This window comes from Sitophilus oryzae, unplaced genomic scaffold, assembly GCF_002938485.1.
Source record: "Sitophilus oryzae breed Bouriz unplaced genomic scaffold, Soryzae_2.0 scaffold_1067_pilon_pilon, whole genome shotgun sequence".
Taxonomy (NCBI): Eukaryota; Metazoa; Arthropoda; class Insecta; order Coleoptera; family Curculionidae; genus Sitophilus; species Sitophilus oryzae.
The window spans coordinates 1211215-1238270 of record NW_022145690.1 but is presented as its reverse complement, the minus strand read 5'-3'; the positions used below and the strand labels follow the sequence as shown (position 1 = coordinate 1238270).

Below are 27056 nucleotides of genomic sequence, written 5' to 3'. Positions count from 1 at the left end.
TTATATTCATGATAAGCAATATGATTGATTGAATTAAGTAAAATTCATGAGTTTTCGTAGTATATCTAAAAAAAGAAAATGAATATCAATGAAAAATTTAATTCAAATATTTTAGTGTCTCCTTTTTTACTCCTTTTTACAACAGTAATGAGAATACATTCCTCCAGTATTCCTTATAAAGAAAACAAGAATCTATAATTCTTAAAATGCAAAATATTTCTCTTTTAGATAAATTTAGTTGTAACACAGACTTTATCATATTTTACACAGTATCATTTACAAAATGTCGACAAAAATTAGTTATTCGGTCAAATATTGACCTTTTTCCGGACATTTCGGATTGTATTAACATTTTGCACCATAACTAACGAATTAATTATCTTTGACCAATCAGAGAGTAGAAATCTATCACGAAAAGATCGAGAAATTTAACATTTTAGGATAACAAAAAACAAAAAGTGAAGAGTCTGATGAAGATATTTTCAATTTTACATCGAAAAAGAGATCCTATGTAACGTTTATAGTAGGGATGTTTGAACATACGGATATAGTAAAATATGGATATGTTAGAATATCAGAATCTATAAATTCTTGAATAATTTTGGCAATTTTCTAATAATATACAGTCTGTCAGTGCCAGGGATCCTGCCGTTGGACAGCCTTTACTTAAGGACTTAATGTGACAGACGTAAAATATAAACAAGTAAAGCAGCTGTTTGAAGACAAAAAAATGATATACGAAAATAAGCATTCTACCTAAAGACGTAGTTGTCGTTTTTTATTTAGAGTACTCTACTTTTTAAATTAATAGTATTGATGTTTTTTATATATAGTCTATCGAAATGATATATGGATATCGATATGCTTTTAAACATTCCAAAACATCACTAGTTTTTAGATGAACAATAAGACGATGACTAGGCACTAAACCGTGAAATTCACGCTACACAAAAAGGTGTCAAGTTTTTCAAATTTCTACCGCATCCGGAATGGCTGACTCCATAAAATAACAAAGTACTGAAAGAACTAGATGAATATCCGTAATTTTAGGTGTGTGATTGATACTAAGAATTGAGATAACAAATCACTCTCAATTTCAAAAGAATAATCCACGCGGAACGAAAAAAATGGTAATACCAAAGAACATTGTACGGTTACAATATTCTTTGTAAGAATATATTAAGGGTAATACCACTGGGTAATACCTAGGTTTGAAATGATTTCAGATGATCGCGATAGTAAAATATGTAGGTGGCTATCTTTGAGATATGTCAACCTAGAAAAGTTCTAAAAATTTATTCATACAACCGTCACATTATTCTTTGCCTGATTATTTAAATTAGTTAAATTAATTGGATTATCCAATTCAACTTACCATCCTTATGGCAATTAACTCATAATAATTCTCTATGGTGATTTATTTTCGTGAGATATTTTTAAAATTATATCTTATTGCAAATTTACGGAATGAGATGTATCATTCCATTTAAAAAATGCAATATTAGTGGTAAACAATATTTGCATTCGTCTGTATATTAAATGAACTAAATACCTACCGGGTGTTTCTCAAAAGTGGCTCATCGCTATAACATTTTAATTTTTTCAGATAAATAAACGATATTTGGTACGTCAGTGTATGACATAAATCAGGATTGATTGACGTATTCAATTGCTCTCGGTAACAGTGGCGTAACAACAGACTCACGGGCCTGTGTGCAAACATTTTACCGGGCCCCCTATTACACCTACATATTTGAATACTCTATTCTATTTTATTTCAATACTTATATATACTAATCTGAATAATATGCACTCATATTTTAGGTTAGAAATATCATTATCAAATTAATTTTTATATAGTATTATTAAAGGGAAGAGTGGAAGAGATTGGGGGAGGCCTATGTCCAGCGATGGACCGAAGAGGCTGAATAGATAGATAGATAGATAGTATTATTTATTATTGCAACACAGAATATCTAGCCCAAAACATATAAAATATCAAATAAATAAAAAAATAATACAAACAAAACAAAAAAGAACAACAAAACTAACTAAATTAAAATAAACAATGTAAATAGGAACATGAACATTTCCTTGCATTAGCATGGGCGAAAGTTGACACAATATTACCAATGTCTATTGTACGGGCAACTTGACAGGCAAGATGACTTGACAAGCTGTTGACAGTTTTTCGCCCATAGTATTTCTTAAATAATTTTTGACAAGCTTTAATTTGGAAAAAGATCTTGCAGCCGAGGCCATAGAAACAGGTATGGTGAGAAAAATATGACACGCTGTTAAAATCTCGCTAAAACTAGAAGACGATGAGAGGTTTTTAATTAAAATAAATTCAGTTAGTTCAAAAATGCAATTGATTTCATATAAATTATTTCGGAAACATTGCCTGAAGGAGAGTAATTGAGTAGAAATCGTATAGGCAATATCATCGGGGTATTTAAGGTATAGAACCTGACCCATTTCATACATATTCTCATCAGAAACAGAAGGGTTACATAATACTTCAGGTGAAATTGCGTGAAAATTTGAAAAAACTTCATTGAGTCCAGTACTACGACATTTTATTTCAAATATAATTATGTCAAAGCTTTTAAAAAATACGTTTATTTTAAACCAATCTTCATTTGTTTGAATTTGATTATGGTTATTAATTTCGTCAAAGAATATTTTTGGGCGAGACATCCTTTTCTTTACAAATTCAGTTGTTGTACCGCATTGCTTCGCTAGATCAATAGCTTCTGCCATAACCGAGGGGTAAACCGCAGAGGAATTATGGTGTACACTATGAAGGAATTCTACAGGAATTCCAAGGAATTACGAGGAATTCCAAGGAATTCCATAGGAATTACTAGGAATTCCAATTATTTCCGTAAGAATTCCAATGAATTCCAAGGAATTCCTTAGAAATTTACAGGAATTCCACAGGAATTAAGAGGAATTACAAGCAACTTTATAAAAAATTAACGAACATTAGTAAACCATGAATACTATAATAAGTAGTACTAAATTTAAAGAAAAACGTTTTGCAGGCGATTTTTTACTATCCTAAAAGGAATTACGGTGTACACTTTTCCCTCTGCGGTTTACCCCTCGGCCATAACTAAATTAAAATCATCACGCATTTTTTTTATGTTTTTATATAACACCGTGAACAGTTTGGATGCCTCCTCAATATTTTGCTGTTTTGCAATAGCTTAGAAACAACGTCAATATTTTTTTAAATTTTTGTTTGAAAAATAATTAAAAATACGGTTTTAATTTTTTCTAACTGATTTTTTAATGCTGTTGCCTCATTAGCTTCAGGTTTATTAGTAGAAATTAAAATGATTTTTGAAAGAGCTTTTAAAACATCTACATACTTAAAACGAAGAACTTCTAGCGCATCATGTCTTGATGACGAACGAGTAGGAGTTTTTTTAATGTTATTTTTTATTTTTGGTAACACTTTGTAAAAGAGCCCATCGTTTTATACTATGCCCAAAAAATACATATACACTTTGAATCAAGCCGTAAAAACTTCTTAATTCCTCAACATAGTTCGGGATCGCCCGAACTATGATTCGCGATAGCATATGATAGATATGGAAATGCGGCCCGGGACCCCGGGGGACCAGGCCCGTGTGCTTCGCACACACGGCACATCGATAGTTACGCCACTGATCGGTAACTTCCTGTTCCACCGGAAATGACTACAACTTTTGATTTTTAAATGGCACCCTCGGTATTTATTTTTACTTTATTCGATGGAAAATTACATTCTGAATAGAATGACATATAGTATGCCAACTTTTGACATTCTCGCTTAAAATAAATCGTATTTTAAATTTCAAGCTAGATCTAGAGTGCCATAACTGTGTTAAAAACACGAATTTTTAATCAAGGAGCTTTGGAAAAATAGATTTGATCGTCTAATGCTTTTCGTGTCTTGTTCTGGCCGATTAAAAGATGCTCAAATCGTATTTTTAAACATTTCAAACTCAATTTTTTCAAACGGAGCGATGGTGACTCATTAGCATATTCAGAAAAACTTTTTTAACGAATAATTTGGTAGCCTACACTTGGTATGTTGAGTCAAATTGCCATTACATTTAAATGTCAAAAGAAACAAGAAAATGTCAAAAGTTCACATATGATATGACATTCTATTCAAAATGTTATTTTCTATCAAATGAAGTAAAAAAATACAGAGGGTGCCATTTAAAAATCAAAAGTTGTTGTTTCCGGTGACCTTTCGGTGACACAGGAAGTGACCGAGAACAATATTGAGTATGTCAATCAATCCTATTTATGTCTATTTATGTCATATTCTAATATACCAAATCTCGTTTTTTTATCTGAAAAAATAAAAAAGTTATAGGGGTGAGCCACTTTTGACAAACACTCGGTATAGTCTGTAACAGGATATATATAAGAAGTAAGGAGGATATAAGAGGAGTGACTGTTTTTGTCTCATTTTAATTCACAGGTCGAAATCTTCCCTGACTCGTTGGACATAGTTTATACCATTTACCACATAGCTTTGTAAGAAGTAAAAATAACATGTAAAACAGCAAAGAGCAAAGTAATGTTAATTAAAGCAAATTATGAATATAAAAACGTATAAGAACAAAGTTAATTACAGTTTTATGAAAAAGGATACGTATATCGTATATCTAATAGTATAAGTATGATAAATTTGATAAATGAAATTTCACAACAATGGATAGACTCAATTGAACCATATTTTGATAGTCACGAAACTATGACGACCTCCCGTTTCGTGACCTGAGAGACTCCTTCTTCAACCTTAATTTAATTAGACATCTCGAGCATAAGCCTATTCATTAATCACTTATTTTTCTTGATACATTTAGGTATCTTTATTTGTGTAATATATTTTTCGGTCTGCAGACTGTATGGTCTTCTGTAGTTATAGGCATAAAAGAAATATTTGTTTTAAATTTTATAGCTATAGTTACTATAATTGGTAACTTTTTCTATCATGACTGAACAAGAATCTGTATAGTCGACAGACGACATCCAAAAAATTACAGAAAATATAATTTGCCTGTAAATTAAAATGACAATCCCGTTGGACAGACTATACAGGGTTGTCCGAATTGTACTGTTACTGCAGATAAAAATAAGTAGAAAAGTTCGTCTAAATGAATGTCCTAAAACTCTAAAACGCTTCGCTTCGGAGATACAGGGTGTAGAAGTTTCATTTCTGTTTCGATGTTTTCCAAATAATTTTTGAACTAACGTCGATATTTGGATGAAAATTGGTGTCTGGGAGATTTTCCACATGAGAAATTCGATTTTGATATCAATATGGCCCTCACCATTTCAGTGGCGCCACCTACATATTTTTTAGCTGTTTTGAAGAGTAATTACTTTTTGTCCGTACCCTTATTACACTACCGAGTGAAAAATTCTAGCTAGTTCTTCAACATTTCTCTTATTTTTTACGTAAAAAAGATCTCTTGGTAAAAATCGCTACGAACAACCGTTTTCAACATATTTGCAATGAGAATAGTCAAAACATGAAATTATTCATTATTGACAAAAATTAGACATGTTGACTGAATATTGAAATAATAAATTCGAAATATTTTTGTGCCAACGGTTCAACAGAAACTATTTTATCGTATTTTTTTAAATAAAAATTTCCCAAATTTATCATTTCAGTCATAATCAACATTTTTTTTGACATATATTGACATTGCAAATCTCTTGAAAACGGTTGCCTGTAGCGATTTTTACCAAGAGATCTTTTTTACGTAAAAAATAACGGAAATATATATTTTTTTTAACACAGTAGTTTTATACAGGTACGAACGAAAATACCAAGTGCGTCTCAAAAGTGGCTCACACCTATAACTTTTTTATTTTTTTCAGATAAAAAAAGAGATTTGGCATGATAGTATCTGACATAATTTAGGATTAATTGACGTATTCAATTGTTTTTGGTCACTTCCTCTGTTTCACCGGAAATAACTACAACTTTTGATTTTTAAATGGCACCCCTCGATATATTTCTACTTTATTGGATAGAAAATCACCCTCTGAATAGAATGACATATCATATGTCAACTTTTGACATTTTCGCATATAATTTTTTATTCGAAATAGCAAGTGTGTGGTACCAAATTATTCGTAAAAAAATGCTTTTTCCAAATATACTAATAAGCCACTCTTGTTCTGTTCGGAAAAATTAATAAATGATTAAAAAAACGATTTGAGCATCTTTTGACCGACCAGGACAAGATACAAATTACAAATGTCAAAAGTTGACATATGATTTGTCATTCTACTCATAGTGTTATTTTCTATCGAATACAGTAGAAATATACCGACGGTGCCATTTAAAAATCAAAAGTTTTAGTCATGGTGAAACAGAAAGTGACCAAAAACAACTGAATAAGTCAATCAATCCTAATTTATGTCATATACTATATAGTACTAACATACCAAATCTCGTTTTTTTCATCTGAAAAAGTCCGGGATATTACTCTTCAAATCAGTTAAAAATCATGTAGGGATTTTTTTTTTTTTTATTTTATTTAAGAGGTGAAGGGAAACCTGCAACAGGTACTCGCCTGAGTAAAACCTCCCTATGTGCCAGACAGAGTTATGTGGGATTTTTTACCTCACTAAAACCTAACCTACACCTCTGTCCTCTCTCCAGGAACGTTCTTTCCCCGGCGGCACTCTTTGTAAATACTACTTCGCCGGGGCGTTCTTATTTGGTGTTACTGCTGTCTATTCTTCGTAGGTGGTGCGAAGATCCTTAAGTATGGTCTCAGCATACTCCGCTACCTTGTTCCATGCCGATTGACTCTTCAGCATGCAGTCCACTATATTTTCTGGGCTGATGGACAAGCCCAGATTTCTCTCGAGTTCCGTCCTTATCTCCTCGTATAGAGGGCATCGGAAGAACACGTGCTCCGCATCTTCGGTCACCACGCGGCAATGGTGACAGTTCGGGGAGTCACTTCTCTTGAATCTGTGCAGGTATGCTCGAAAGCATCCATGCCCAGTCAAGAGTTGGGTGATGTAGAATCCAACCTCCCCATGCACACGGGTGATCCATTTGGTGACATCCGGGATTAGTCGATGTGTCCACCGACCTTTCGTCGAGCTGTCCCATCTCACTTGCCAGAGACGATGACTTTCAGGCCTCTCTTCTTCGCGAAGACCTGTCGCTGCTCGGCTTTCTTTTTACGGTGTTGCCGCTTGCGTTCTCCCGCCAAGATGTCGATAGGCAGGCATGATGCCACTACACTCACTGCATCCTGTGATACCGTCCGGTATGCTGACGCCACTCTGATCGCTGAGAGTAGGTGGACTGATGTCATTGTCCTGCGATATGTTTTTAGTTCCAGCGATTCTGATCACACCGGTGCTCCGTATAGCAGGACGGAGGTAACTACTGTTGCAAGTAATCGTCTCCGGGTTTGCCTGGGGCCTCCGATATTGGGCGTTATCCGTGAGAGTGCGCCCTGAACTGCTCCCGCCTTCTTGCTGACGCTGGAGATATGCTCCTTGTAGTTGAGTCTCTCATCCAAGACCACTCCAAGGTACCGAATATGGGGTTGCGACGTTGCGACTGGATATCATGGTCGCCTACTCTGAGGGTGATGGTCTCCATTTTCTTCCGGCTACTCACTAGGAGTGCTTCAGTTTTATGCTCCGTCAGCGACAGGTCTGCCGATTGCATCCACTGTCTTATCCTCCTGATGGTGATGGAGAATGCAGCTTCCAGCTCCTCCAAGTATTTCGCCACAAGGACAACCGCCACGTCGTCCGCAAAAGCCACGAGTGTTGTGTTGGCCGGTAATTCAAGGTGGAGCAGACCGTCGTACATAACAATCCACAAGAGTGGCCCCAGGACAGAGCCCTGAGGTACCCCTCCCGTGACCCCATGCACCGCTGCTCCCTGCTCCGTCTCGTAAAGCAGAAGTCGATCGCTGAAATATGATCTGACCATCCTTCGTAGGTAGTAGGGTATACCCATGTGCTCGAGAGCCTCCAAAATGCGATCCCAGCGGGCTGAGTTGAACGCGTTCTTGATGTCCAAGGTGACGATGAAGCAGTACTTTTTGGAACCGCCTTTCCATCTCTTTCCTGAGATGGCTTCCTTTGCGATGTTCGTGACGAGTTCCAGTGCGTCGATGGTCGATCTCCCCTTCCTGAATCCGAATTGGAATTCAGAAAATTGAGGATCGATGTATTGCTCCAATCTGTCGGCCACTATCCGCTCCAAGTTTTTCCCCTCTGAATCCAGCATGCAAAGTGGACGAAAAGAGGCTGGGTCGTCCGGTGGTTTCTTCCCTTTTGGAAGAAGAACCAGTCGTTGTTGCTTCCATCGGGTCGGAAATACGCCTTGCTGCAGGCAGGCGTCGTACATGCTTATAAACATGTCCGGTCTCGCGGCAATTGCACTTTTGAGTGCGATGTTGGGTATGCCGCTTGGTCCTGGTGCGTTGCCATTCTTCTACCTAGTACAGGCCTTCGTGAGCTCTTCTATGGTTACTCCGGGGATATCCACTTCTCCATCCTCTGGGTGGAATTCGGGGAGTTCTGGTTTTTCCGGGAATAGGTGTACCACTATTCTGTGCAGCTTGTCGGGACAAGTTGGTGTTGTTGAGGGTAGGCTTTTAATCCTATGCATGACCGTTTTATACGGTCTGCCCCACGGGTCCTGGTCCACTTCCGCACAGAGTTCCTTCCAGCATTCTGGCTTACTCGAGCTGATGGCGTTTCGCCAGGAGACGCCTTTTCTCTTCCTAAATCTGTCTGAGCTCCTCTGTTGTGGCCCTGTCGCGCTTTCGGGCACGCTGGTGTTGCCTTCTTGCATTGAGGCACTCTCGCCGGTGCTGGGCGATGGTTGCGTTCCACCAATGAACTGGTGGCCGGCCGTTGTTCTGTCCACTCCTCGGCATCGACGCGTCGCAAGCTGCCTCCAAAATGGCTGCTACTTCTTCCGTGATCCCCTCTGCAGTTGTTGTTCGGGGTACTGGTGAGGCCCTCATCATCAAATGTAAGGTCTCCGCATCCAAACGTTTGCCGTTCCAGCCTGATGGCTACCTCCTTGTGATCCCCTGGCGCCGACCGCTGCTGGGATGGGTGTTGATTTCCCAGATTATAGCCTGATGGTCGCTATTTGTAAACTCCTCATCGACTCTCCATTCAGAGCCTCCTTTTGAGAGGACACTGCTAATGAATGTTAGGTCGATGATGGAGCTCGCGGCGCCTTTACGGTAGGTGCTCGTATTTCCCTCATTCATAAGAATGAGGTTTAATGATGAGAAAGCCTCTTGAATGGTTTTACCTCTTCTGTCCGTCTCACGGCTGCCCCATTAATGGACCAGGCGTTAAAGTCACCAGCGATTACGACTGGGTCATGTCTCCTCCTCACGTCTTCCACGAGAGTGTCCAGAAAGGTCTCGAATACTTCGATTGGAGCACTCGGCGGAGCATAGCAGCTATACAAGTACACTCCCCCCATCTTGGCCGTAACGAACCATGAAGTAGGGTTAGTTGGTAAAATCATGTAGGTGGCACCCCCTACAAGTAGGAGTCATATTAACATCGAAATCAAATTTATCATGTCAAAAACACCTAGACACCAATTTTTATCCAAATATCGACGTTAATTCAGAAATGATTTAGAAAAGAAATCAAAATGAAACTTCTACACCCTGTATCTCCGAAACGAAGAATTTTACTTTTTTTTATCTGCACAATATGCCGCTGAAGTTTCCCGAATAAAATTCGGACCACCCTGTATAATACAAAATACAATATTCAAAAATTATATTGTCCATGGGGATTACAGATTTGTTTACATATTTGGTAGATATCCTAGCACTAATACTGAAATAATGATGAAGTAAAACATGAAATTTATACGGTAAAACAATTTGGACAGTCATCCGTTTTGAGTCAATTCAGCAGTCATTGTTCAATAGAAAATTAAAGTTGATTTGACGCTTGTTAGTGACAATAATAAGAAAAAAGAATGTTACCGCTTGTTTGTTTTTTTTATTTCGATCTTTAAAGCATCGCTTAACAATAATTTTAGAAAGGGATCAGATTAATCAGATACATTTTATCCTACTATCAAGGATGTCTCAAGAATGTTAATTTAATTATAACAATATGAATATTTTTTATGTTGACATTTTTTAACTTTTTTATGACAGATTATTTTACTCACATTTACAACAGTCGAATATATACAGGATGACTATGTTATAATAATAAATGTATATTTGATATTAATTCAATTTTTAGCTACGTAATTGAGGGCGCGATTTTTAAATCCATAGTTGCCAACTATGGACGTATTCGGCGCCGGCGCCGTACTGACTCAAGAACGGTAAACTTTTAGGTTAGTTTTAGGTTTTAGGTTAGGTTTTAAACTATTAGGTTAACTGTTCTTGGTACTGACTTTTGGTACTGACAAAGGTACTGACTAACTGAAATTTAAATTTCGCGCTGGGGATTCAGGTGGTAGCTCTGCTGTAAAAAATGTCAAGTTGCCACATTTATTTATTTCCTGACAGTGTCATTCGTTTTGACACTTTAGTTTTGTATATTACGAGTTTTGGTTTAAATAAATAGTGTTGTGATACTTTTAGCTTAAAAATATTTACTAGCAGACCTGGCAATCAAACATTGTTCTTTTAAGAACCTCTTTTAGTGCAAAGTGGTGCAAGATGTGATGCTCGGTAGCGTAAATAACTCATCGCAACTTTATTAGAATATTTTGAACGGGAAAGCGGTAGTAATGGCCCTTTATGTTCCTTAAGGGCTATTAAGAAGGTGAGTGTTGTTGATGTAAATAATAACTGTTTATATATTTATAAATAATTTATTTTTATTTCCTAAAATATTGTCAAGGTCAAGGTGTATTACTGGTTGCATAACTGTATTACTGCTACATAACCGCAACGTGCATTGAGGAACTTGGCGCATTCGCCAGAAAGTAAAAGAAATTCTACAGAATACTAGAATAGAATTTTCCGGAAGATCCACAGCTATATAAAAGGGCGCGTTATCGCCTGAGGGGACAGTTGAAGTTTGAAGTTTGATAATACCGCGCTTTAAATTGTGAATTAATTGGCGAAGGTGCCAGTACTGTTAGAGTAATAGGAGTTACATAAATTGTGTTGTAAATAGTATAAGTTGTGTGTACAGAGTGAGACAAATAAATTCGTTAAGTATTTTATCGTGAGTTTAAATTAGTGGACCCACGGAATCCGTAACAATTGGTGTCGGAAGTGCGATTCAAGAGGATTTTAAGAAGAAATTAAGTGGATTGGAAGATTTTTGACCGAATTAGAGTATTTTTATGGTTGGTACAAGGGAGCAAGCGAAGAAAATGGAGGAAGTAAGCAAATTATTGGGCGATTTTATGGAGAATATGAGAAGAGAGAAGGCTGAAGAACAAGAAAGGCTCCGTAAAGAAAAAGAAGAGGAAAAACTACGACGTCAAGAAGAACAAGACCGACTACAGAAAATGCTTATGGAAAATCAAGAAATTAGACAAGAACGGTTGGAGAAAATTGTAGAAAATCTAGAAGTGCGTCGCCAGAAAGATAAACAAGAAGAACAGGACCGGCTTGAGAAAATTTTCAAAGATTTGAAAATGCAACGACAAGACAAACAAGAAGAACAGGACCGGCTTGAGGAAATTTTCGAAGATTTAAAAATTCAGCGACAACAGGACAAACAAAAAGAGCGGGACCGTATTCAAAAGAGTATCGAAAATTCGGAACGAAGACAAGAGACCCACTTCCAAGAAGTCGTAGAAGATCTGGAGGAGCGCCTTCAGCAGAAAATGGAAAAATTAGAGATGGACCTACAGAAGACCTGGTGTTCCGGGAACTGCAAACCTTAAGGCCCCGACCTACGATGGACAAACGACCTGGACGATGTATCACCGCCAGTTTGAAGCTGCCGCCGCTGCCAACGGATGGTCTGACCAGGAGAAAGCAGCGGCCCTTGTCATCGCGCTGCGTGGCCCTGCCCTGGAACTGCTGCAAACTATTCCTGCAGCCCAACAGCAGGAATACGAGACATTGGTTGCTGCACTGGACAGAAGATATGGCGACCAACATCGACGTCAACTTTACCAGGCCCAGATCAAGTCACGCATGCAGAGGTCCGGAGAGAGTCTGCAGGAATTTGAAGCAGCCTTACGTCGGCTGGTACACCTAGCGTATCCTGAAGCACCGGAAGGGTTTAGGGAGGAACTCGCGGCCCAGTGCTTTATCAGTGGATTGAAGGACAATGAGTTACAGAGGGCGCTGCAAATATCCCGATTTTCTACCAACAGCGAAGCACTGGTCAGGGCGCTAGAAATAGAAGCTGCATTTAGCGCCATTCCTAAACCGAAGATAGGCTCGGTGACTGTCGAGGAACAACCAAAGAGTTCTCACCTACATTTGTAGGAGATGTTTAATAAACTATGTGAGTTACTAGTGAACAAGAGAGTCAACAACACCCAGACAGTGAACCAGAGTAGATCCCAGGATATTAGGTGCTATAGATGTGGCAGGAATGGCCATATCCAACGGGATTGCCGCATCCAAATGCCATTCCGTTCATCATTAAGAGAACATCGGCATATAGGAAGATCCCAGGACATAAGTTGCTATAGATGTGGCAGGAATGGCCACATCAAACGGGATTGCCGAGTTGAAATGCGATTCCGTTTACCCTTCAGAGAACATAGGCACCAGGAAATTAATACCAATGGGCGAGTATTGGCTGAAGAAAACAGAGCCTCTAGGATGTTTTCCCTTAGGAGTCTAGGAAAAACCGCTGACAGTTTGATGATCAACGGGAAGGTCAATGGTAGAAGAATTCGAATGACTGTGGATACAGGCGCTATGGTATCGTTGGTGCGGACTAACTCAGTGCAAGGATTGAAGATGATGCCTCTTAGAAAAAGAGTGTATTTACGTACAGTTACGGGGGAAATGGCCGTTGTACGGGGAGAGGCTTTCATGGAACTGGAGTTAGGGAATGTGAAGTTTCGGCATAGCGTTTTAGTGGCAGACATTGAAGATGATTTTATCATGGGTATGGATGTGATCAGTCAACATGGTTTTTCGTTCGATCACCGTAGAAACATCCTGAAAATCGGAAATGAAGAATTTTCTGTATCTGAAGAGAAGAGACCAGGATATGGAAGCAAGATCAGCGGAAATTGTTATGATACCTGGTGATGCCCAGAAGACTGTGTTCGGGAAAATGGAGAAAACCCCTGAGTGCCGTGTAGGACGGGTACAAATTATCGACAACGAGCCAGATCGACGACGAGCTACCTTGGACAAGAAAATGAAACATCGCGAAAGCACTATCAGAGTAAGGAATTTTAAACTAAGAACTGACGCACAATGGACGACGACACAATTAAGGAAAGATCAAATGGAAGATCCCTGAAGATCCAGACATCGGAGCAATACTACGGCTCAAGGAAGGTAACGGCGAGAGACCACCGTGGCAGGATATTGCGGACAGAGGGCTGGTTTTCAAAGCTCTTTGGGCTCAGTGGAATTCACTGGTGATTGAGAATGGATTGTTAAAGCGCACGTGGGAAAGTGCGGATGGCAGGACAGTAACAACTCAGTTACTGGTACCAAGGAAGAAAGTTACCCAGGTATTGGAAGAAATTCACGGTGGTAAAACTGGAGCCCATCTTGGAGTAAACAATACCTTGAGCAAGCTGAGAGACCGTTTTCACTGGGTGGATTATTGCGAAGATGTTAAGAAATGGTGTCAACGGTCAAGCAAAGTTTGCACAACACAATTCATTTAAACCAAAAACTCGTAATACAAAACTAAAATGTCAAAACGAATGACCATGTCAGGTAATAAATAAGTAAATGTGGCAACTTGACATTTTTGCAGCGGAGCTACCACCTGAATCCCCAGCGGGAAATTTAAATTCCAGTTAGCCAGCCAGGCATCGAACCATGGACATAATGGTTGGCAACAATGAATTTAAAAATGGCGCCCTCGATTACGTAACTAAAAGCTTAATTATTGAAATCGCTTATTTTTACTTACCAGTGAATTTTTTCCCTTATGTATCTCAATTTGTGACTGATTGAGATCTACCGCACGCGGCACAAAACACTTTTTTGTAGTCTTTTATCTGTGCTTTTAATTGACTTCGCAAATAATGTTACTATAAATTCAAGTTCTGACACAATATCCTTTTTAAGCTTCATCAAAGAATATTTTAATACCGCTTCATTCAGAACCTCGCAATTAGTGGAATAAATTAGTGGTTTCAATTAGCGTAGAAGTTTGTTCCTTTAATTTCAATGTAAGCATTCAAAACGTCAAAATTAGTGGTTCATTTTTAATTAGTAGAAAAAGTTATCAAACTTTTAACTTTTCCACTAATTATACTTCAAAATTTGCCAGAAATGTCATTTTAGCTTTTGATTATCTTCCTCCAAGAGAAAGTGTGGGTTAGAAATCAAAAGTTGTTTTATAAGATAAATATTAGGCTTTCTCTATGGATGGAGACAACCTTTGGATACAACTGACTAACGCAAGCTGTTGCTAGGATATTCTATTAATTTTAATGGTGTTTTTTAAACATTGTGAATGGACGTAAATTAAAAAGTATTAAGTGTAATTGGAACCACTAATTGCGAGGTTTTAAATGAAGCTTTAGATTTACTACCTCTAAATAAAACCAGTAATTGTAGAATAAATAGGAAATAATATTAATAAATAAATGTAATTATATGTGCTTTGTACTTGATCTACTACCCCATAGTCTGTCCAACGATTCAGGGAAGATTTTTGACAGACGACATCCAAAGAATGACAGTAAATACAATTAGACCGTGAATTAAAATGACAGACACATTCGTTTTTTCTCCAGTGCTGCCATACATGATATCAAATATCGAAACTAGAAAAAATCGCATGACTTCTATCGGTCTATATTCCTCTTATAGGTTATTTTAGTAAATCACTGTGTATAATTAAGAACTAAAAACGAACATTGTTGTTGAAATCAGTTAAAAATACCGTTGTCAATGTGTTAAACCTACATACATACATACTGCCATTACTCGCTGACGAGTATTTGACACGCATCAGAAGATGGTCACGCAAGGCGTTTTCTTTCATGAGCTTTTCTGTGACTGAAAAGCCCAATACTTGATGTTATTTGTCTACCGCACTCCGGACATTCAAAAATCTCATTGCTTTGTTGCCTCTTAACTTTTTGGTTCTCGCTGTTAACTGAGTTTACAATTCTTCTCCATTGAGTTCTATTGTGAGCTGCTACTTCCCACTCATTCTGCACGTTAATCTCCTTTAAATTTTCGTGGAAAATGTCTTTGTACCTTTTGAGTTGTCCACCTGGCCTCCTCTTACCGTCTACAAGCTCTCCGTAAAGCAGTGATTTTGGTATGCGGTTTTCTTGCATTCTGCATACGTGACCAGTCCATCTTAGTCGGGATTTTCTAACCATGACTTCAATACTCTCGCAGTTAGCTTTTTCAAGAACCGATACGTTTGAGACATGATGGAACCATTTGATTCTTAAGAGTTGTCTAAGGTGTTTCTGTTGCAACTTGTTTAATGCGTTCATGTGTCGGCGGTACGGCACCCAGGTTTCGCTCCCATATAACATGGTGGGGATTATTATTGCTCGGTACACTGCAAGTTTCGTTTTTGTGCTCAGGTCATGGTTGTAGAAAACCCTGTCTTTTAATTTCCAGAATGCTCTTGAGGCACTGCTAATCCTGTGCTGAATTTCAGAGTCGATATTGGCCTTTTCCGAAATCAAACTGCCGAGATAATTGAATTTCGCTACATATTCCAGTAGTTCTTCTCCGATTTTTGTAGCATTGTTGTGATCTTCCGGGGGAGTGCACATGATTTTAGTTTTGTCGATGTTTAGCTTAAGGCCCAAAGCCTCGTATGCCCAGGTATATGTGTTCAACATTTCTTGTAATTGTTGTACAGTTTTTGCAACTAGAGCGCAGTCATCAGCGTATTGAAGTTCTGTGATGAATTTTGTACGTGTTTTTGCCCTGAGTCTTTTTATGTGGAACAGACCGCCGTCGTATCTGTATCTAATGCCCAATCCTCTCTCCTGCAGTTTGCTGTCCACTATAATGGAGAGCGCTGCCATGAATATGTTGAATAGGAGGCGCTAAGATGCATCCCTGCCTAATTCCTGTATTTGTTAAGAAGGGATCGCTCAGTGATCCATGATGTGACACTCTTGACTTGTTGTTGTTATGGAGGCTTTTACACACTGTAAGAAATTTGTTGGGTACTCCGAACTTTGTCATAAAAAAAACAAACAGCAGTGTTAAACCTACGGTCTAATTCTCAATCAGTGTATGGCGTCCTTGAATTTTGCAAATAATGGATGATTTAGTACAATCAAGAGGAATTATGACCTTTAAACAATGTACATATTGTTCGTTACAATTGTATACGTATTTTTTTATCAAAATTTCATCATTTTCTTAACCGTTACTGTTGGTCTGATTATGTGACATTTTCTTTGCCATCTTGTCAATATTTTTTTATATACATACGAGGGTATCTTAAAAGTATTAGACCCAAGAAACGTACGGATGTATTTTTTTATTTATTATTATTTTTCTCTTGCACTGCATATCTCTTTACATTAGATATGCAGTGCATTGTTTCAAATATTCAGGATAATTAATTACAAAAAAAAATAATAATTTAGTAAACGGTTGATAAGATATTTTTTTATTTTAATATATCGGGTGCGTCTCAAAAGTGGCACAACTGTGTGTGTCACAACTTTTTTATTTTTTTAGATAAAAAACGAGAGTTGGTATGTTAGTATATGACATAAATTAGAGATTGATTGACGTGTATTCAATTGTCTTTGGTCACTTCCTGTTTCAGCGGAAATGACTATAACTTTTGATTTTTAAATGGCACCATAGATATCTTTTTACTTTATTTGATACAAAATGTCATTCTGAATAGTGATGACATATCATATGTCAACTTTTGACATTCTCGCTTAAGAAAAAAATAAATTTTAAATTTCAATCTAGAGTGCCATGGCTGTGTTAAAATCATTAATCATCAAATAGCATTTTTTGACGAATAATTTGATATCACACACTTGGTATTTCGAGTCAAAATGTCGTTAAGAACCGCATGTTAGAATTTTAAATTAACCATATACGAAAAGTTGACATGTCATATGTCATTCTCTTCAGAGTGACATTTTCAAACGAATAAAGAAAAAAATACCTAGGGTGCCATTTAAAAATCAAAAGTTGTAGTAATTTCCTGTGTAACAGGAAGTGATCGGAAACAGTTGAATACGTCAATCAATCCTAATTTATGTCATATATTAACATACCAAATGTCGTTTTTTTTACCTAAAAAATTAAAAAGTTATAGGGGTCAGTCACTTTTGAGACGCACCCGGTACATATTATTTTATACTCATATATAAAGTTATGGACAATTTTCAATCATAGACTTAAAATTTAATGAAGGTTCTCGTTCTTCCATCATTCTGTTGAGGTTATGGCCTTTCAAGTGTTTTAATTTGTACTATACATTATAACAAAATATTTCAAAAAGATAGTTATTAAATTGAAACTTAAATAATTACCTGTTATTATTAAAACACCAATAATTTGTTCTACAGGGTTGTATACCTTGTAGAAAATTTCTACTACTATAAATAATACTTACAACTTTGAAATACTTATGTGGGAAAATATTTCAGCATGAATGAGATATGGACAACTATCATTATTTATTTTAATGTGTTACTGGGGGTCAATTTTATATTGTACAATAATTATAATAAAAGCAAATACATCGGTTAAAATTTTCAACTTTCTGCAATATTTCTTTGACAAATGGTATCATATTTTTATCCGACCATGGTAGGCTATTAAGATCGGGAAAAAAAAGTTTTTTTAATTACACTCAAAGTGAGTTATTTGGGTCATAGATGACCTAAATACAAAATATTTTCTCATGGTTTCTGTCCGTCTGTAACACGATAACTCAAAAACCGCTAAACCGATTTTAACCAAATTTGGCACAAAAATACTGTGGCACCCGAGAATCTGGCCATTAGTTTTTGGTGGTGGTGGGGGGTTGGTAAGGGGGTATGGGAGGGGGTTAAAAATTTTAAAAAATCGTTACTCCAAAATTACAGTAGCTAGCGAAACGCGGTTTTCAATTTAAGATTAGGAATAATATTTGCAACAAAATTTGTAATAACATCAAAATCAGTCAAAGTCGCAGTTTTTCAGATATTCCGTGTTTCCGTAGTCCGTTTTTGAGAAAATCCGTGTGAAGAACTCCAAATTCCCATCGGACGCGACCCCAGGTGGCGGAGAGGGGAAATAACCGCGGATCAAAATTCGAAAAATTCCTTTACTTTGAACCTAAAAGAACTGCCTACCATCTTTTTATTAACATATTTTAGTATGGGCGGCTATATATTTATGGGTGTGCCTCCCGCCGCCAATTTTTATTATTAGTTTACAAAATACCCCTTCAAGCTTAGATTATTCTATATTCTAAGTTTGAAGTCGTTTTTTTGACAATTTGCAGTTAAAAATATTTATAAAGGCGGTTGTATTTATTAAAAATTAATAATATAGCAGAATAAAGTCTAAAGAATCTAAACAGTAATAGAAGATTTTGACAGACTACATCTAAGTGTGAAAAAAATGAATTTGCCGTAATTGGCTATTTTATAGACAATCCATATATCTACAAGTTATCGTAAAATAATTCAAAGAACTACTTCTTTGTTTTTCTTGGTAGAATAATATACACATATTTAATAAATATTATTTATTAAACTATTGTAGGTAAATGAAATAAAAGTAGAGACGGTATAAATTTAGAAAGAACTGGTATAAATTTAAATAAGTTCATAAACTAATTTCGATTTTGAAAATAGCTACTGTCACTAGAAACTTGCCTTGACACCACTAGCCATCTTGATTACAATCTTATTGAAAAATCGCTTTTTATTCAAAATCTGAGCCAGATAGGTATAGGAAACCCTAATATATTATGAAAGAGCATTTAAATCTGCTTCGACTTATTTAAAAAAATACATTTGTATTTTGTACAGTGTTGTATTTGAAATAACGAAGTTTTTATGTAAAATAAATATTTAAAATAGACCAGCAATTTTTGATACCCCTGTATACATTTAAGGAAGGAATAACATTTTTCTGTAAAGTTTATTTCTCTACCTTTAAACTCAGCACAGGTACTAATTTTGAAAAGTAATGTCCAGGGTGTTAATAATCTATTCTAAGGTAGCATGCACATTTAAATATCTTTAAATATCTCAAAAACAAAAGATTTTAAACATATTTAACTCTTATAATAAATACCTTTTTTTGGGCCAAAGAATCCAAAAATGAAATAAAATACCGAGTGTCCCATAAGAAAAAATATAACTTTGGTATGGATCTTAGTTCTGAAACACCCTGTACATTTCAAAATAATTTTAAACTGTGCCCCCACATTACCTCCCCACATATACCCATAAAATATTTTGTTTCTACATCTTTCCGTTTTCGTATAATCAACCGAGGCAAATGAGGTGCGCCACCCTGTATATTTTTGAGTTTCCAGCGTCTGAGTTTCCTGCGAGTTTTTTGACCACCAATTGCCTCTAATTGTCTTCTGTTCTTCCGTCAACAGATGCGGTATTTAACAAGAAACTATTTTCTTTACAGATAATTCTCCATGTAATTTTTTTTGAATTGAGGTATTTGAAATGCCCATTCCCCTTCAATTTCACGATATATGTGACATGTCGATCATCTTGGATCAGATCATCTTATGTACAGCATCGACGTTTTCCTGGTTGACTGCCGTTGTTGGTTACCCTGTTAAGCTAAGTCTAATCCGTTTACGTTTAGATTCTCCATACCAAAGAGAAATTGTCGAATGATATGTTGCTTAATTGCCGAAAACAGAAACCAAATCGGCAAGGCATTCTTGTCATCGAAAATTCTAAAAAATTATTGCGCGAAAATTTTCTCGGCTTAATTCCATTTTTCGACTGACCCGTCAACTTCCGAAAGTCAGTTTAGGTACAGCTTTAAACGAAGCGGTCTAAAACTTTGACGTTAAGTTAACTAAAGATGACAGTTAATTGTGACATTTGATATATTTCGAAAGACGCTTACTATGTTTCTATATGCAAAATATAAAAGACAACCCTCGTACAGTTCATACCAAATAAACTTTTAGTCACGTGATTAAGCTTGGCCCGCACAGCGTTGTCCACTTTTTACATGTCGAATATATCCATGGTTGGCAACAATGAATTTAAAAATCGCGCGCTCGATTACGTACAGTACGTCTGTCCGTTCTGTAGCTACGGGGTATCCGTGAGGGGGGAAACGACATTCTCTCGATGTTTTTCGTAAAAAATTAGATGACGCGTTCCATCAATAAAAATTCGACAAATTTGCAAGTAGCCAATAAAATGAGTGGGCGGAGCGATTTGCGATGACGTACTCGTCAAGTCGACGTATAAAATATATTGCTGTTTATTTAAATGTTTTTTGTCCGCATTCCTTTCATAGACACAGATCCAGCAGATGTACTGTACAGTACGTTTGTCCGTTCTGTAGCTACGGGGTATCCGTGAGAGGGGAAACGATATTCTCTCGATGTTTTTCGTAAAAAATTAGACGACGCCGACGCGTCCCATCAATAAAAATTCGACAAATTTGCAAGTGACCAATAAAATGAGTGGGCGGAGCGATTTGAGGTGACGTACTCGTCAAGTCGACGTATAAAATATATTGCTGTTTATTTAAATGTTTTTGTCCGCATTCCTTTCATAGACACAGATCCAGCAGACGTACTGTAACTAAAAGTTTAATTGATTTGAAATATATTTGTTTTCTAAATATTAAATAAATAGAATATTTATGTCAATTTTCTTCTAGGTTACGTAAACATTGCCGAAGGTGACGAAAAAGGCATGGAAATAGCCGTGTCCACCCAGGGACCCATTGCAGTAGCCATCGATGCCAGCAGGGAAGGGTTCCAGTTCTACTCAGACGGCATCTACTACGATCCCGAATGTGGCAACGGACAAGACGACGTAAACCACGCGGTTCTCATAGTGGGTTACGGGCAAGAACCCAACGGCCAAAAGTACTGGATGGTCAAGAATTCGTACGGGGCCCAGTGGGGTATCGGGGGGTACATCAAGATGGCGAAGGAGGCTAATAATCATTGCGGTATAGCCAATCAGGCTACATATCCTTTAGTCTAATCAAGATTGAAAGACAAATATCTAATAATATCCAGTAGATTCATTCAGAATAACACAGAGAAAGACTAGAAACACAGGGTCTTATCGTATATAGTGTGCTAGGGAGTATTTCACAAAAATATGTTCACTTGAACAACGTATCTCAAAAAACTGTGAGTGAGTAAGAGTGTAAGAGTGATATTTTTAATTGAACACATCGTATATTATTGCAGTTTTGGTTTCCTTTTTGATCGTTTTACGTAATCCTAGGTTTTACCATTGCATTTGTTTCAATAGTCACAGAAAGAGAAATAAGTAAATAAAAAAGAATACTGAAGCATTTTTTTAAAAGCATAAAAAATACAAGAATCATCCCAAAATGAAAAACTATGCTACATATTTACTACAATAATTGGTCTGTACTTGCTTTATCATGATACAATTCTTTATTATAAATATCGTAATCTTTAATATGTCAAAATTGTTCAAATATAGAACTTATTTTTTTTTAATTGAACGCTTTATACAGGATGTCCCAGAAATAAGTGCAAATATTTTAACTGGTAGTATATTTCGGCCCCAGAAACACGCCTGTGAGGCTTTTTGAGAAAAAAAATATTGAAAATTTTATATTTTTCTTGATATTTTCCGGGAAATTTGAAAAAACTTTTTAGTGCCACTTGTTTATTCACCTGAGGCGTCGAATAAGCTGAAAAATCTCGTGAAAAACTCTTAATAGCCGGTTATCGCCAGCGGTTCTCAAAACGTTGCCTCGATTATTTTAATTTATTTTAAAAATGGTAAAGAGAGAAGATGTTTCTTTTGACCAGATCTAAAACCACCCTTTAAAATGTCTGCACTTATTTCTGGACCACCCTGTATATCATTATTCCGTAAAATGCAGAATTATACAGATGTTTATTAAATACGATTTTTGAAACAGTAAAGTACAAGCTAAAAAATAATTAGGTGGTTTTGATAAAAATTTTCTTTTGAACTTTTTTTTAATCACAACTTTTTGATTGAATTAACTCCCAAACCAAACCAAACAAAGCAGATCATTTTCCCTAACTGAAAAAATATATCAATCTTATCTATCTATACTCTATACATCCCTCTAAAAACTAACTACAATAAAATTATACAATAGGTATATTCATATATCATACAATTGGTGTACTTAATGCATGTATTATTTTGTTACGACATTATTATTTATAATATTTATTTTGTTACGATAATGATATACTAGAAAATAATCTACTGGATATATTAGATAGAGTAGTAAAAAATAAATGGACAATATTATTTAATGTTATAAATAATCAGTTTAGTGAATAGCTTGATACTGTGTGATACATCATAGGAGATACAATATTAAATATTAAAATTTGTTGTCATAAGTACTATTTAAATATTTCTCGCAATGATTATTATTTCATAGTATATAATATTATATGTTTGGCCTATACAAGGTGACAATTTGAAAACGAACAGTAAGTTAATATTACCTCTACCGATGAATACGTCAATTTACATATTAAGGGGGACAATCTTTGAGGCATTTGTTGTCGTGTTACTTTTAACCCTTTGACCCCTAGGGCACCGATCCTAAAATTTTAAATGGCAACCCCTATTTCTTTTACACTTTCGAACACAACAAAATAATATTAACTAAACTAAACTAGAAAACCTCATTTTTACTACATCACAAGCAAATAAAAATTAATCCGTAGCCAAGAGTCATAATTCAAGATTACTTTGGGGGATGCCCAGCAGTAACGGGAGGGGGGGCGGCACCCCCGGGCACCCCCGTAGTTACGCCAATGGTTTCGCCAAATTTTCATACCATCATCGGTAGAGGCAATATTAAATACTGTTCGTTTTCAAATTGTCACCCTGTACTTTTAAACACAAAATATTGTCCATTTAATTTTACAACTAAATATGTATTTATTTATAAATTTGAGAATGCTCTCTGTTTGAAACGAAAATTCAAATAAAAAAATCATTGTAAAAAAATCTCAATTGAAAATTTCTAGGATTGTATTTGTTTCACATTGATAGCATTCTAAATTAGTCTATCTAAAATAAGTAAAAAATAATGTGTTTAAGCATTCTCAAGGTGCCACTTTTAGACCAGAATTTATTTTCATTATTACTAAAATTTTTAATGTAAAAAGAAGAAAAATGACAATTTGTATTATATTTTTATACTGCCACTTAAATAAGTTATTTTAAAAATGTAATAAATGTAGATATTTGTAGAAATAAAAATACATTTTATTTATTCTCCATTTTCCTTTAGTTTATAAAAATACACGTAGTTAAAAATATAGAAACTCTACAGAAATTTTTATTCAAAACATAAAAAATGTTCAACATTTTTTTGAAGAATCCTTGAATCAAAATATGTCACCGTTAAAAATATGTATTTGTACTTATTTAAGACACACTGTATAAAAAAAACTACTTTTTATTTTTGTCACTCACGCCATAAATATTTTACATTTGTCTTGAAACACCCTGTATAAATGTACAATTTATCTATCCCGTATAATGTAGTTTTTGATAAAAAAAAACAAACTACACTACAGGTACCTATACCGAGTGTTTTTCAAAGGGGCTCACCCCTATAACTTTTTTATTTTTACAGATAAAAAATGAAATTTAGTAAGTGTGACATAAATTAGGATTGATTGACGTATTCAATTGTTTTCGGTTACTTCCTGTTTCACCGGAAATAAGTATAACTTTTGACTTTTAAATGACAGCCTAGGTTTTTTGGGTATTTTGTTACTTTATTCGATAGAGAATGACTCTCTGAATAGAATGACATATTATATGTCAACTTTTGACATTTTCAAATAATAACATGCGATTCATAACGATAAGTTGAGTCTAAATACCAAGTGTATGATACCAAATTATGCGTAAAAAAGATTTTTTTCAAATATGCTAATGAGCCACCCTCATTCCATTTGAAAAAATTGAGTTACGATATATTATGAATACGATTAGGGGTTGATCATTTAACCGTCCAGGACAAGACAAGAAAAAAACATTAGACGATCAAATCTATTTTTCCAAGTCTCCTTGATTAAAAATTGGTGTTTTTAATTTTAATACAGCCATATGGTAGAGGTGTTTAGTTCGTGAATGAACTAGTTCCAATGAACTATTCCGATCCCGGAATGAAAGGAACTAGTTCCTGATTTCTCAAAAAACTAGTTCCTCAGGACCTATTCCGGGATCGAGACTGTGACCGACATAGAATAATATGCAACGGCGACGGATCGGCTAGGGCGCGTAGCGATGGTAGGCAGGAGTGGGGAGTGCCAGCCGTACGTTATCGGATCCGGACCTAGAGGAACTAAACCACAGAATATACTAACGAACTAAACTAAATAAAAGACTAGTTTACGTACGAATAGATCGGGCCAGCGCGATCGATGCTAGGCAGGAGTGGGGAGTGCCAGCCGTATGCCGTATGTTATCGGATCCGGACCTAAAGGAAATAGAGAAACTAAATAAAAGACTAGTTTACGTATGGATCAGCCAGCGCGATTGATGCTAGGCAGGCGTGGGCAGCGCCAGCCGTATGTTATCGGATCCGGACATAGAGGAACTATTAAAAGACTAGTTCACGGGTATCTATTCAGTCGGCAGATCCGAGATATAATACAAGGCGACGACGATGGATTCGGCCTTGTCTATTGCCACAGCCGGCGCGGCGTAATTACCACAGAAATTTGTCGTGGATACTGTTTTCGATTTTTAAATATTTTATGGAAATGTTTCACTTTAGGTTCCTAAAACTAAGAAATATCTTATAAAACGAAGTAGATATTCTGAACTTTGAGACAAAAACAAAAAGCTTGAAGTGAGGAAAAATACAATTTTTCGTAAAATTTTTGTAATATTTGCTCCAATTGATTTGTGATATAGTTTTTTAAATTCTGATTTGAGTTTTTTTATTTTTTTTTATCTGCAATAAAACTTACTTGTATATTTTTAACATACACAATTACACGTCTCGTTATATCTCCGTACATATATAAATATACATATAAAAATTATACAGATCATACTGTGAATAGTCCTGACTGACAACGAAACGCATTAGCAAGCAAGGGGGATGTCAATGTTAGTCGGGAATTATTGTGAACTAAAGACCTAGTTCAAGGAACTATTCCTCTGGAGGAACTAGAACTAAGGAACTAGTTCCTCCCAAGGAACTAGAATTCTCACCTCTAAGCCATGGCACAGAATGAAATTTAAATATGATTTTTTTAAGCGAGAATCGAAATCATTCTTTTCAGAGTGTCATTTTCTATCGAAAAAAAGTAAAAAAAATACCGATAGTGCCATTTAAAAATAAAAAGCTATAGCTCTGGCTCGAGCTCTGGCTATAGTAATTTCCGGTAAAACAGGAAGTGACCGAAAACAATTGAATACGTCAGTCAGTCCTGATTTACTTATCTGAAAAAATGAAAAAGTTATAGAGGTGAGCCACTTTTGAGAAACACCCGGTATAATTAAGAAATAAATTAATAGAAGAAATATCAAAGTCCGAAAAAAAAGACCGAAGAAAGCTCATCAAAAAATAGCTATCAAAAAATAAAAAAATATTTTAAAGTTTTGATATTGATCAAAATAATCGAGACCGTTATGAAAATACCGTATGATCGAAAAAAAACGGCGTCAAAAAGGGCTGACAAATGACAATCAATGATAATTTTGGCGAGGTCAATCTGTAGACGTCGTTTAATAAAAATTGACATAAAACATGTCAAAATTAACACCAATTATTGAAAGATTATAAAAGGATAGAACGTTTCCAGGCACATAACACAGTTTGATTTATATCTTCAATCTTCATATCGATAAATCATTTTCTATTAAACATGTTTGTTGTTCAATCTTTGCGGAATTTTATGATTTTGTAGAAACGTATAGCAATTTATCATTATTATAAATGACTAGTGATAGACTCAATAATAGATATACCCAATGACATCTGCTCAAAAGAAAGTTTAAAATTAATGTTGTAAAGTTCGACATTTTTAACGTTACTAAAGAAATTGTGGAGAATAAAAATTAACGTATACAGGGTGTTCAAGGCAGAGCGTGCATTAGAAGTTTCTAGAGAACCACTATATCCAGATCAGAGATTTTTTGCACATCATTGTTTTAAAACGAGATCTATCAATTAAAAATATTTTCAATATGGCGGCACTTCGGGAAATACCAGTTGACAACAACTTTCTTATTTTAAATGGGTGCCCTTATTTATTATTGCATACTTAAATTCTCTGTAAAATTTTATGAATTCTGATATTAAACACTCTATACCTAACATTAACCGTTTTTGAGAAAAAAAAAATATTTAAAATTTTTGAACATGAAAAACTGCCTGTCAAAAATATGTGTATAGCCTAAAAGTCAAATTTACTGATTACCATAGCTACTGTGATATAAAGAGAAGACAGGTAGCTGTCATGGAATTGAGCGATTAAAAAATTATGATAAATCATTTTCTTCAAATGGAAACTCACTTTTTTTTATTTTACTAGGGAAAAGGTTTTGCAATTTGTTACTTTTTAACTATACATGTTCCTACACCAAAAATAAATCGTTTTTAAGTTATTCAAGATTTAGTTTGAAAACGTATATTTTTCTTGATTTTATCTAGCTTCCTTTGACATTAAGTGTCAAACAGTCAGACAATTTATTTCCATCTCTCACG

General features: G+C 35.7%; 1 protein-coding gene across 1 annotated transcript in view; it reads left to right on the top strand.

The window, feature by feature from the left end:
• The window catches only part of LOC115879628 (cathepsin L1-like), a 56801-nt gene extending 34977 nt beyond the window's left edge, over nucleotides 1–21824 (top strand). Inside the window, exon 5 of the mRNA XM_030896527.1 lies at nucleotides 20997–21824. Coding sequence (XP_030752387.1) covers nucleotides 20997–21328 — 332 coding nt within the window. The 3' untranslated portion in view covers nucleotides 21329–21824. The remainder of the gene's footprint in view (nucleotides 1–20996) is intronic.
• The last annotated feature ends 5232 nt before the right edge of the window (nucleotides 21825–27056 follow it).